Source organism: Aythya ferina (assembly GCF_964211825.1).
Source record: "Aythya ferina genome assembly, chromosome: 17".
NCBI lineage: Eukaryota > Metazoa > Chordata > Aves > Anseriformes > Anatidae > Aythya > Aythya ferina.
The window spans coordinates 5,184,028-5,197,632 of NC_140316.1; the positions used below are offsets into that span (position 1 = coordinate 5,184,028).

At 40.4% G+C, this 13,605-nt stretch overlaps 1 protein-coding gene across 10 annotated transcripts in view; it reads left to right on the forward strand.

Moving 5' to 3' along the window:
* Positions 1–13,605, forward strand: part of ARVCF (ARVCF delta catenin family member) — a 272,630-nt gene that overhangs the window by 196,448 nt on the left and 62,577 nt on the right. For all 10 annotated transcript variants that reach the window (XM_084538977.1, XM_084538980.1, XM_084538979.1 and 7 more), the window contains 2 exons: positions 2,163–2,662; positions 11,024–11,207. In XM_084538977.1, the coding sequence (XP_084395103.1) occupies positions 2,163–2,662; positions 11,024–11,207 (684 nt within the window). The remainder of the gene's footprint in view (positions 1–2,162; positions 2,663–11,023; positions 11,208–13,605) is intronic.

The following is a 13,605-nucleotide window of genomic DNA, read 5'->3' on the forward strand; positions in this document are numbered from 1 at the left end:
TGAGCAAATGTTACAGAACCACAGAACTCTGTGTGGCGCAGAGAAGGTATGGCATAAGGGAGACTGACCCATCTGCATGGTTCTTTTTGGAAGGCTTCATCACAATAATGCAAACAAACTGCATCCCAAGACATTAATTATCTTTGTGTATTTGCATGGATGCCAAGGAGAGAGATACTTAACTGTGCAGGTGTAGGGAGGTAGTGTATGGTTACCTTGCAGACAGGGCTGAGAAGTGCTGAATCGTAAGTTACCAAGTCAAGCATGCAACAGCTGTGCAGAGGGCAACTACCAAAATTAATCTTTTACTTTTGTGCTGTCAATAAGAATTTAACTTCAGGAGGTGTTTGAGAAAAGAATTTCTTTTTGTTGTAATTTTAATGCTGGTCGTGCCTAATTTGCAGATACAAAAACAAAATGTAGTTTGAGTAGCAGTTTAGGGGTTTTGTTATTACTTCTTTCCTATGTATACGCACAAAGTAGATCTTTTCAGTGTTGTTGCTTTCTTTTCGGAAGGATGGAAGCAGCTTTGTTCTGCAATAGAAAATAAAACAGCTGTCCAGATGTTGGAAATGGCTGTGTAGGGCAAGTACTGAATTATACATACACAAATAACTTCAGGTTCAGCTTCATTCTGAGCTTTGGATACTGGCCCATTTTATCCTTTCATTCAGTTTATGGTTTAGAACAACAATTAAAGCAACTTAAGGTCAGTAGAGGTGCTTTTAAAATTAAAAGCATTAATTGTGCAATACTAAGTCCAGTCTCTACCTCCGGTTGCTTCTCTCCCCTGCATCTAGTTGAATGAGCAGTCCCTTTAGGATAACAGCGAGCTCCATTCTCTTTCTGAGTTCTAATGATCCCTGTCTCCTTCTGTACGTTAGAAACTTTTCAATAACATCAGACAGTGCTTAAAATGAAAGTTTTATAACTCCTTTTGCAGCGATTAAAACTACTTACCTGACTGGGATAACTACAATGCCCTTTGAATATAGGATCAGGTGTATCAGTGGGTCTCAGAAACAAATTCACAGGTTGTACATTTCTTTCCGTATAAATCTCGTGCAGAAATATTCTGCCTTAGTGGCTCATGGTAGGAAGTGATCTGTGTGGATTTTTTTGTGAAGGCTGAGGATTATAGTTGCAGTGGTTGCAAATAAAGAACAAGAAGGTTGTATTTGGCAAACACTGATTTATTTATTTTTGGTAACTAACGTGGACATTTGTTGTGTGCGAATATGCTGCCTTTGTATATTTTCAGCTGTGTAGACCGTAAATTTGCACTTTGTTTGAGCAAGGACAGCCGTATCTTAAATAGGTGTGTTTGCTGGTTTTGGCTGCCCTTACCTCAGTTCAGTGCAGGGAAGGCACAGCAAGGTGGGTGCCATTCATTCTAACCCTACAACTGATTCGAACAGCGTATAACATCCAGGATGGTTGCTGAGGTGGAAAGGGGAGGAAAGCTCAGAGTTCTGGACTTGTTTAGGATGTCCAGCAAATTACTGTGGTGTTAGAAGTTGGACCCAGCTCTCCTGACCATCAGTCTCTTTCTTACCTTTATTCCAGCTGATTCTGTGCAAGGTGGACTTCTGCGATGTGCTTGGATTCAAGCCTTAGGTTTTCAGTCATCTTTGACAAATCCTTATTTATGTAGATGAATTCAGTATGCTCGTGTGAGCATCAGCTCTGTCATGGAAGTGCAGTGGATCTTCTCAGATTTGCTGAAAAGTGTCTGTGGTGTCTTTCTGCCCAGGCCTTGAATGCCTTTAATTAGAGTTTTGGTTTGTCGCAGAATTAGCGGCATTAATGAAGCTCAGTGTTTCCTACTAAATGTATTCCAGCTCTATCATAATTGCTTTGCTAAGTGACCAAAATGAAAGCAATCTGTTTGATGACTTGCAGTTCCTGTCATCGTTTCATTGCTAGCCAAACAAATACACTGCTGTAGTCCCATCGCTGCTGAATGCTCAGCTACGCTTTAATTTTCAAGTTACTACAAATAAATTATTTGAAAGTGTAAATAGGTTGTTCCAAATGATGTTTGTGATATTAAAAGATTTGATCACAGCTGAAATCTCCATACTGACTCAGGGGCACAGAATGTTTAAATGTGTTTTCCCCCCCCCCCCCTTTCTTTCTCTTGGGACCGTTGCTTTTTACAGGGGCTACGATGACCCCATCGAGACAGAGATGGTTGAAGAAAGGATCCCTTACCTTCATGGTGGCTACGCAGCACCGCTGGCACAGCCGGAGAGAGGAAGCATGGCCAGCATTGACCGCCTGGGGAAGCGCTCCCCCTCGATCGACAGCATTCGCAAAGACCCCAGGTGGAGGGACCCCGACCTCCCCGAAGTCATCGCCATGCTCAGCCACCCTATTGATCCAGTCAAGTCTAACGCTGCAGCCTACTTGCAGCACCTGTGCTATGAGAACGACAAAATCAAAAAGGACGTGAGGCACCTTAAAGGGATACCCATCTTGGTGGGCCTGCTCGACCATCCGAAGCCAGAGGTCCATCGTAAGGCCTGCGGGGCTCTCCGAAACATCTCCTACGGGAAGGATAATGAAAACAAGGTGGCTATAAAGAACTGTGACGGCATCCCCGCTTTGATCAGACTTCTGCGAAAAACAAATGACATGGAAGTCAGAGAGCTGATTACAGGTCAGTGTCTGCATTTTCTTTAGTAAGTTATTCTTTAGAGGAGTTCTTTCGGTTTCAGGAACAAGAATTTCTGGAGACTAGAAGATTGAATTTAGATCACTGGCTGCCGCTGTTTCTTAGGCTGCTCAGTGTTTGTGGTATGAGAAAGCCTAAGGCAAATGTGCCCTTTAGGAGGAAATCCAAATCATCTGTATATGTTGCACACACTGGTTTTCGTGAGTGCTGAGAGATAGATGGTGCTTCTTGGATGTAGCGTGCAACTGCATGTGGTTGAGTTACTGAAGCTGAAATGAGTTATAGCAACTCCACTGACAGGTAATTTGTACTGTGCCTGCCCTCAGTGTGTTATAATCATGAGGTAAGATATGCTAATCTAAAACTTTCCTTGTTAATCTCTCATAAAGTGATCCCGCTGCCATGTCCCAACTCCTTTATATTGATAGAACAGTCAGGCTCCTCAGGAGCGCTTCCTACCCTGGTGCCGGGGCGTCTGAGGCTGTAAATAAATTGCAGCACTCCTGGAGCTGAGGGTTGGGAAATGCAAAGAATTTAAGGAGCCTGCTGCAAGATGTTCTGGTGGACGCGTGGATTGTCCCTTACAATCGGAAAAGGGAGAATTACATTTTGAAGATACTGAGCTCTTGCACGCTTTCCAGGGATTTTTCAATCACTTAGAACTCCATTATTCAACCTATTTTTATTTGAACTTAGTCTTGGACATCATCCAAAAGGAGTAGTAAAGTATATGCCAAGTTTCAAAGTTCAGCCACTAAGTGGAAGAGGGTGGAAAAGTATGTCAGCTCCTAAACTAAGGAGAAAATATATTGTTCTTCAGTCTCTCGTAGCTCATGAGGAGTGAAATGGATTTCCCTGGTTCTTCTCAGAAGCAGCAGGGGAAAAACCAGGGGAACTGTGGTGGATTTCAGTGCCAGAATAAAAAAAAAATTTGGAGAGTTTTTTTGTATGCAGAATTGGGTCCAGGACTGAAACATTTTAGCTACCTTATCAGTGTAGGACTGTCCAAGCAGACCCTATTACAATGTGGATTAAGCCATTTGAAGTAAACATCGTAATTCTATAATCGCCTCAAAAGTATGGCAGCTGTCCAGGTTTTTACTGGTAATCAAAATTCTCTGAGATGAACAGTGGCTTGGGGTGTTCCGACCGTTCTTCCCCCCACCATTATAGCATATTGAGAATACTGGGTCTAAATACACAATATAGAAACCAGATATTTTTTTCCAGTCCTTTTCCAGACAGCTGCTAGAGGAGAGCTCTGTGGAGCGTGTTTTGGTTTTGCCTTGATTGCTCTGTGTGCTTGGTCTCCTAGCGTGGAAGCTCTGTAGGTAGTATTTATGTTCCATTTGTTGCGCTCATTTAGTATGATGGCTGACTTGATGTTATTTTTTAAATAAAGAGTTTCTGTTTATCTACTGTTCTAGTTTACTCAAAACTCATTTCTGGAGTGCTGAGAAGGAATAAATTTATTTCTGTGGATTCAAGAAAGGAGAAACCAGTCTGTAATTTACTCTGAAGGAATATCATTATAATGCTAAATGGTAATCAGTCACTTTTGAGATGGCAAAAACAAACTGGATGTTTTCCCTTTTCACTCTAAATGGTGATTGCTTTGATTTCCAGTTGATTAATTAGATTTACAGTTCAAATAAATTTTATTTGACAGTACCTCCTGCTAATTAAATATAGTATTTTTGTTCCACTTCATTTTATGCTATTTAAAGATCTTTATTTCTTTTTACTGAGAAACACCAGGAATACTGAGGGCATTAACCTAAACAGATGTCCAGCAACAGATGATATGCGTTTAATCTCCACCTAACTAGGAGTGATTTCATTCCACTTCTAAAACGACATCACCAGATCCAGTGTGAGACATTGAAGCATCAGAATAGAAGAGTATTCCAACAATGCCTGTGTGGCTGATGCTAGCGTACTTTGCAGCCAGTGTTCAAAGCTTCAGCTGATAATGTGGAATTGTTCACTCAGAAATACGATCCACAGGACAGCAGAGAGAGAAACTCAAGAGCCAACTTAATGGCAAAGAGAGCATTCAGCCGGGGCTGCTGCAAAAAAAGATGGTGTTTTGCAGCCTCAAAAATTCAGGTGACAATTCTGGCATTCTCGTGGTAGAAATCTTGACTTCCTACCAGGGAACTTTTCCCAGGTGATAAGCCAAAGATTACCTTTGCCATGGAAGTTTTTCGTTCTGTCTAGCATGAAATCTCTGGGGACTTCTGCAGCTATGCAAAAAAAAAAAAAATAATAATAATCTTTTTGAGATCAAAATGGAAGAAAAGACAACTGTGTACAGGGTTTGCTTGTTTATTTCTTCTAAAAGGCTACACACTGAGGTTTGGTATGAGGCATTGCCTTTCCTGTGCTTTGCTATTTCTGTAATTCAGCACTGGCTGTTTTTTGAAGGCTGGATAGTCGTAATCAGCTGGTTATCCCAGATGTGGATGGCTGATGAAATAATCCTGCTTTCCTAAGAGATTTAAATAATTTAGATGCCTGAATTCAAGAGCGCTTCCAGTCTTGAAGTTTTGCTTCTCCGGGTGTGGGGCACTGCCTGCCTGCAGGACAGGAGCTACATGGGAGCATCCAAGAAGCCCCATCATTTGCAGCTGGGGAGGGTGCTTTCTGGCAGAAGTGTGCATTGTTCTCTCATTTGTGAGAGTCCTTGGCTGTAGTACAGCTCCAGGACCTCTCATTAACTTAGTGATCTGACACAGCAGCCGCAGCTGTCCAGGGCAGGATGAGCCCAGCCAGCCAGCTGGGCCTGGTCAGTGGGTTAATGGAGTGGGGAGAAAAGGCACAGCAACATGTGGAAAATGCAGAAGTAGATGCAGCTGCATGGAAGCACGAGGAAGGAATTGGATGTGTGAAGGCTATTGCTGAATGCGTGATCATGAATAGCATGTCGGAAGTGTGTTCACTTGAATGTTGCCCAGAATATACTTTTTTTGGAGAACATAAGTTAAATGCAATTTTGGAAGCAGGCTGAATATACTGATAGAGCACTGCTGCCAGGTTAAGCAAGTCTGTAGCTTTTTTTCCCGTTTCAGGTAATGAAGTTTTTAGTGGAATTGAGAACCTCTGGGTTAATGTCACAGCTGTTTCACCAGCCGGTCTTGATATAACTGCAAATGGCACTAAACTATGATGTACATCAGGCTAATACAAATTTGTGAGGCATGTAAAAAATACCTTCAAAACTCAAGATACAATCATACGGTATCACAGATCTTCCTTTTCTTGCTTTTTAATGTGTGGAGTTACAAAATGGCTCCATCAACTGCACTGAGGGAAGCTTGATTTAACTGTCAGTGTCCATAAGTAAATCACAACTAGCATCGTGATGAGAAATATTCCACAGAGTTCTCCGTTGTATCCCTCTCTAATCTGGGACTATAGTGCTGAACTCTCAGTGGATCATTTTCTTGATAAATGGAGGGAAATGAGGATTAAGCTGATAAGGAATGAAATCTGTTCTGATTGGGAAAGCTGCAAGAGTTTTTTATCTTGAGTGATAAGGGTTTTTTGTGGAGCAAATGTTCCTATCAGATATGCAAGACCAAAATTCTATTACATTCTTTGAAAAGCAATCAGAAGTTGGTAACATTAATGAATAATTTTGTTCTTTGTGGGAAAGTTGAAAGTAATTTTGTTGTTTAACGACATTGCACAGATTTTAAGTGGTGCAGAACGTGATTTTCCTGCTGCTGTATATTGCCAAACTGATTTTAATTGAAAAATGATTGACCTTCAAAATGCTCTGCGGAGGATGTATTTTGATCTAAGACTGTAATAGAATCTTTCTGATTGATCAGCTCACTCAGAATTCACAACTGCTGGGCATTCATGTATGTTAAGATGCTGTCAGCTGATCCAGCACCAACTTCTCATTGAAGTACTGTGCTGTCTTGAACTTTTGGATTACATTTTCTATGAGAAGGCTTGTCAGAAGAATGTCCCTCTTCCAAGTGTGTTCTGCAACACAGTAGTTCATGTGGAGGTTCTGATCTTGACCATCATTCAACTCCAAGAAGCCCAGCTCCACTCTTTGGGACTTGGAATGGTGCAAACAAGGCTATATGTGTCCAGTAAATATGTACAGGACCACCATACAACAAGAAGTCCTTGGTAAATGTAATGTAGAGTGCTTTTTTCCCAAACGCTGGAAGATTTAGAATGGACCAGACACGAAGAGTTAAACAGCTTCAGGATCTAATTTTGTGGTGACATTGGATTTTTGCAAGTAAGCAAGCACAGCAGGAAAAGATGTGCCTTGGATTTTGGAAGGTAATAGCATCATTGTGCTCTGGCAGAATTCCTTCAGAGATCTTCTTTACAGAATTAGCTCCAAGGAGGCGGAGATTTAGAAAATTATGGCTGTGGCCCTAATCGCTTTTAATATGACATAAATTGTATAGCTGTTTATAGCTTATAGTGATTTTGATATATTTGTATGATAATTAGTACTTCTGAAATAAAAATATATAGCTATTGTCCCTGCTTAACATGCTGAAAGAGTAAGGTAATGATTACAGTTAGAACTATGTAAGTACATTGCAAATAGTGCTTATGAATAAAATAAAGAGTTGATCATGATTGTGATCATCTTCTGAAAAGCAATAGCTCTTTGTCAAGTCCTAAAATTCATTCAACCTCTGGTCAAAAAGGCAAATACTTGTGAAAGCGTATGGAAAACTTAGATAACTTCATTTCCCTTATGCTGCTGTTAGCGACTTAATTTCTCTTGAGTGCTATTCATTTGAATAGAGTAAAATTAGAGTTTTAAAAACGGTGTTTCTAGCTTGTTGGATCATTAGTGTGTGATGCTAATAGAGGCAGGGAGTGATTTTTACAAGATGAATGTCAAATTTACAGGGATTTTTTTACTCAGATTTCCCTACACTGCTGAAACCTACAGTCTGATAAGAATTTTTTTTTCACTTTTTTTTTTTTTGGCGTGTATATGGCTGTCATGTCTATAGTTCTACCATTTGTTTCGTTTCCTCAAGAGCTGAAAGGATGCTGGGATTTAGATCTCTTTGTTTTGTAACTTTGAATAATAAAAACGTATTGTTGCTTTTTATTATCTTTATTTCCTATTATGGACTACTTTCCCCATAAAGTCGAGCTTGAATCTGATTTTTTTTCTTTCTCTCTGCCTCTGGAACCACAGGACTCCATCATCACTGTTTATCTTGGGCTATCTGTCTGTGAAATGCTGCTGTGCATTTTTCTTCAGTGAATGCTGCTCAGCAGCCAAATTCCTTTGGTTTTCCCCATGCGTCAAGGGGGACATTATAAATATAAGCGCTTTGACATTTTTTGAATATTTTGAAGAGCTTTCTGCTGTATATTTTTCATAAGAAGACACTTTTTATTCTTAGTTTGTTAGTGTTTCCTATGAAACATTTGAGAGGTGGGTGAGAAACTGAAAAGCTTGCAAACTGTTTTTTGTTTCTTCGGAGGAGATGGAGGAAAGGCATTCTGTTTAACGTCAATCCCCGCTGTCTCGTAGCCACTCGAGGGCACGGAGACTGACAGTCAAAATGTGTTTGCTTCTGAATGGTTTATTGCATAAATTGTATTCAGTCTTTTATTAAAAATTCAGGATGAGTATGTACAGGAGATCCTTTTGTTAGGCACGGGCATCGGTGAGGTTCACTTGCGTGGTGTAGATTGACAGGATCGCAATGCTTCAGTTCTGCAACCCGGGGAGAATACTAAGCCCAGCTGGATTTAGTCTCTTGAAATAACTACTGCTGAGTGAGAACATAAAACAGAGGGAGTTTGGAGAAGATGATTTTGTTTTTGCAGATTTGGGTTGAAGGTTGAATCTAGATGCAAATCTTTAAGTCTGAAAAAAGGCAAAAGATTTGAGCATTGGAAAACTTTTGGGTAGTTCTTTAATATTTAGAGCTCTTGGAAATTTTGTAGGTATTTTTGTCTTTTTAAGTATTTATTTGCCTGATTGTTCTTAAGCACTGAAATTTGCCTTTGTAGTTCCCTAGCACAGACAGCACATTTTGTCAGTCCTCCAGGAACGAGGAAAAGGCAGAATCTCATTTCAGATGCAGAAGAAACGTGTAAGAGCTACTTCCTGAAACGCACATACAAAGGGCTGTCAGATTTTAAAACTTAACTTTCCCACATACAGATGACTTCTAATCTTGACACTGTTTCCAGTAGAAATAACTTCCATTTCAAAAGGACAGAAATGCAGGCTCCTTACAAACACCATGTGAGGTTCCTCAGTTTCTCTTTTCCTGCTTTTTTAAGCAAATGCTTCATCCATGTTCCATGGAGGAGCCCTGACTTACACTGTATAATTTTCTGGGATTTATCTGTCTAGTTCAGTGCTGGATGTTCTGATTTTGCATCTGAATTTCAGAAGTACTGAGCCAGCAATGAATTTAGGGATCTACTTGTAGTTGTTATTTCTATGTCAGTGAGTCTGATATGCTTAAGGAATTGGTGTACAGTGACTAAAGAAAGACCGTCTAGTGAAGTATTTAAAATTAATCTGATAACTTACATGTCAGGCTTTATAGCCTTATTATGAATATTGACTTAAATTTGTTTCTTATACCAATTTGTTATGAAAATTAAAGACATTCTTCCACAACAAAACGGGACCAATTAGTGTTTCCAGCTTAGTTTTGTTTGTTTATTTTTATTGGTTGTCATGTTTCACAATGACAAAGGGTAATTATTATAAAGGTACAAAGAAAACTAATTCATACTTCACCTATACTATCTTGTTGGAAAGCATAAAAAAAGTTATGATAAATTGCAACGTATCTACAAATGGCAGGGTTAAAAAAAAACACAAACACGGCATTCATTCTGTTGTCTGCCTCTGAAATTCTGTAGTCTCCAAAGTCTGAGCAGACGCCTGGCTTTTGTAAAGCCCGCTGGGAATCGGAGACAGCCCAGTGTTAGACTTCCGAGGCTCTGCTAAGCACCAGCCTTTGAGGTTATCGTGTAAGTGCCACTCACTGCTCACATGCAGATAAAATTCCTTTTTGTACACGGTACTTGCCATGACCCTATACGGATAATGCTCTGATATTAAAATAGGACACTGGGCATTTGACGCTTCCAACTTGCAGCTGTGAGAGCTCGGGTGCTAGGAGAGTTCCCACGGGGCAGCCGTGGTGCTCGCCTGACCGCCGGTGCCTTGTGGTGGCTGGCAGGGCTCAGCGAGGCAATGGGCTTGTTACACCATTCGACAAAAGTCACAGATCCAACGTCGTTTTCCAGTCATTTTTGAAGTTTGAAAATTGTAGGTTTTAAAACTTGGAGTGGTTGAAAGGGACTGAAACAGAAGTTTGCACCTTTGTTTTTCTTTTGTGTTTTGTTTCAAATATGGCTAAGAGGCAGAGCTCTCCAACCTGTAACATGCACAAATTCACTTAGAAAAGATTTTCTTTGACTTCTGGGGAAATCTAGCTTTTCCAATCAGTCTATCTGAAATTTTGTGCATCCTCACACTTCTCCTTAGAGGTCAAAAATCTGCATTTAGCTCCCACCGAGTGTAGTTACCCACTGTTCTTAAACCTTACAAGGCTGGGCCTATGTAGAAATTCTCCATTTTAGTCCAAACTTCAAAAGCAGTAACTACCAGACAGTGTTACAGGTCTGATGGAAAGTTGTGTTGTGTATCTAAGACCAGGTATTTTTACAGTTGTGAGGCTGTTCTATTGTTTTGATACTTGACATCTGTCTATTTTAGCTCACAAGTGAGGTAAAAATGGAAAGACTTGAGGAGGAGTCCTGGTTTGCAGCTTCTTCAAGGAACCGTATGCTTATGACACCAGGTGATTTGAACACAGATATTGTCTGTGACAGCAGAATGTGAAAGTAAATAACAGAGAAGTCTTGTGTGAAATACTGTCTGGTGCAGAGGATAAGCATAAGATCAATAATCCTTCATAAATTCAGCCCTGGTTTTAAGGCTTGCTTAATATACTCGTCTGCTTCACTGGATGAATTCTGCTTTTTGAGACATAGCTGACTTAATAGTGTAACAACAACACATTTGTATATAGTAGAAATATCCTGTTAATCTCCACATCACATGTATGTACTGTGTATTACAACTTGATGACTTCAACATTATCCATATCTTGATAACAGTGATTCTGTGTCTTTGGAAATGCTTCCATCGCAGCAACTGTGGAGCTTTCCTTGAGCTACCTGTGTAGTCCGGCCTCTCATCAAGTGATCACTTAGTTTTGTGATTTAGCCTTCTCGTGATCCTATTTAATCAAAAAAATAGTTGTTATCCTCTTGTTATTTGTTTAATTATCCATGTTTCTCCTGAAGGCACCCTATGGAACTTGTCTTCCTACGAGCCCCTGAAGATGGTCATCATCAACCACGGCCTGCAGACGCTCACCAACGAGGTGATCATACCCCACTCGGGCTGGGAGAGCGAGCCCAACGAGGACTCGAAGCCTCGCGATGCCGAGTGGACGACTGTCTTCAAGAACACTTCTGGTTGTTTACGGTAAGACAGAGCTGGGAAGTATTCCTCGGTTGTTCACCACACCCTGTGTTAAGGATTTTCTTAATTCTTTTGATTTAAAATCACGTATCATATACCTTCTGTTTTTGCAAAGAGATCCCCATTTCAGTGGCCACAATAGCAATGCTGGCTTTAATTAGCGTGCCACAGTTTCTTGTTGTAGAACCTTGTTGGTGTAGGTCTGTCCAGTGAGGTCTGTATGAAGAGTCGGTGATTTAGGCAGGTTTTGTGGAGTGGCTCTCTGTAGTGAGGTGTGCAATGGGGAGTGATCCAGTTAAGAGGTTAACTGCCAAACTGAGCACAGAATAAGTATCTTTCAATGCAACCTGTGCCATAAGTACCACGAATAATGCTTTCATTTATCTATTGTGCTGTGATTAGTGGGATGTTTCTATAAATTTTGAGTATGTTCTTTGCTTCCCCCAGTGGTGCAGTTTTTATTTATTTTAAAAGCATGTTTTGAAACAGTTCCCTTCCTGTTCTTGGACTGCCTGCTATCAAAAAAGCATTTTTTGCAGGTGCTAGGAAACTGATTTCATGGAAATATACCTAGCCTGAAACATGTGTCCCATTTTAGCCACAGATGCTTTTGTGGAAGTTACTGAGATGCTCCTATTTTAAGTTCAAGTGGCTGAGGACCTATGGGAATACAGTTAAGAACCTGAACTACTGAACAATTCTAGTATTACTGGTATTTGCTGAAAAGGATTTTTTTCTGGTTAGAAATGGTATTTGAATTTCTGAGGGCACCTCAAGAGTCAGATGATAGGTGCTAGAAGCTGGGGTCAGGTAGAGTCAGAAAAACCCGAAGAACCATGTGCTCTAAATACTAACTCCTTTCACTTTGCTTGTCTCTGAGATAAAATAGTGGAGGTGTCCTGTTAGATTCTCCAGCTTCATGAAGAAGTCAATTAGTTTGAATGAAGCTAATAAATATTTGGCATTGTTCCTTCTGTTGCTCTGAAGTATACTTCTGTCAGACTTCTGCTGATTAATGCTTCTTCTGAAGTTGGTTCATTTCTATTCCTTGGACTTGTGGTCTCTAAATTGCACAAACTATTCCCTTGAGTAACATCACAAATGAAGGAAGTAATGAAAACTGTTCTGAAAGGGCCCATTACTGAAATAATTTGCAGTCCCACTGGAGACTAAGGTCCTTTAAGTAGGCTCCAGACATCATAGGTTTTTCCTACTAGTGTCTCATTTTCTAATGGTGTTCCACAAGAGGAAATTAGTCGTGCTGGGGGATAAAAGGTTTATCTGAATGAATGTGAGATTCTCCAAGAAGTGTAGACAATAAATTGATCATTAGTAGACTAACCTAATCCGCATCATAAATTTTTATTAGTCTGTACAGTGCCCTAATCCAGTCAAACTTCTAGATTCCAGGAAACTTTTTAATGAAGAAAGGCATTGGCTTTACAGGACGTGAAAATAGCACGCACCACTCAGCCATTTTATTTTCCAAAGGCTAGTGAAGAGGGATGCAGAGAACAGCAGTACTGAGATACGCTAGTTAGAGAATTCCACTTTGGATAATTCAAGTGTCCTGCTTTTAAAAAGTCACTTCAAAAGCATCGAGACAGCAGTTAGAGAACAGTGACTGCTTCTGTTGTTGAGAGGGAAGATGTATTTCAGTCCATAGTCGCTGTTGTCTTAGTCACAGGGGACTAAGCAACTTGCAGAAAATTCGGAGCTTCATTCAGTCAGGTGTGGGGCAAGGTGATTTCACGCCTGAAGGTGGCTGCTTAAGGTAAATGGAAATGTGTTGGCAGATCAGCAGGAAAAGGTAATCTGTAAAAGGTATTTTACTGGTGTCTCTGCTATGCTGAGGAGGGAGCAACCCCTTGTGTAGGGAGGGGGAGAGTTGCCTTGCTGTCTCCTCTCTGCAACAGAATGTGAGCTAAAACAAGTCTAGGACAGCAGATGCAGAAGTATGAGAGATACAAGCTGCCCTTAGTGTTGCGAGGTAGGTGATACTACATATCTTTTGCAGAGCATTTGCAGGTCTAGGGATAAAAAAGAACACATCAAAAGTAATTATCTTTATTTCTGTTGGAAATATTTTTCTGCTGTTTGTTGAAATCCTCTGCAGCTCATCCTTAAAAGCACCCTTCAGATAAGACAGTTAATGCCAGTAGAGAAGAAATGTTTGCAGCCATCTGTCTAACAGACATCAGAGTTTAAAAAATCTTTTGCCTACTCTTCTCTTTTTCACACAGTAGCAGGTCCCAGAAATTCAATTTTCCATGAATGGAGCTTACTGCAAACTACAAACTGTGTACCAATTTGATATTTAATTGGGAGGTTAGTCCTCTTGATGATGTGCCAGCCTCCTTTGTCCCCTTTGGAATCAATCCGAAAATATGTGCTACGTTGT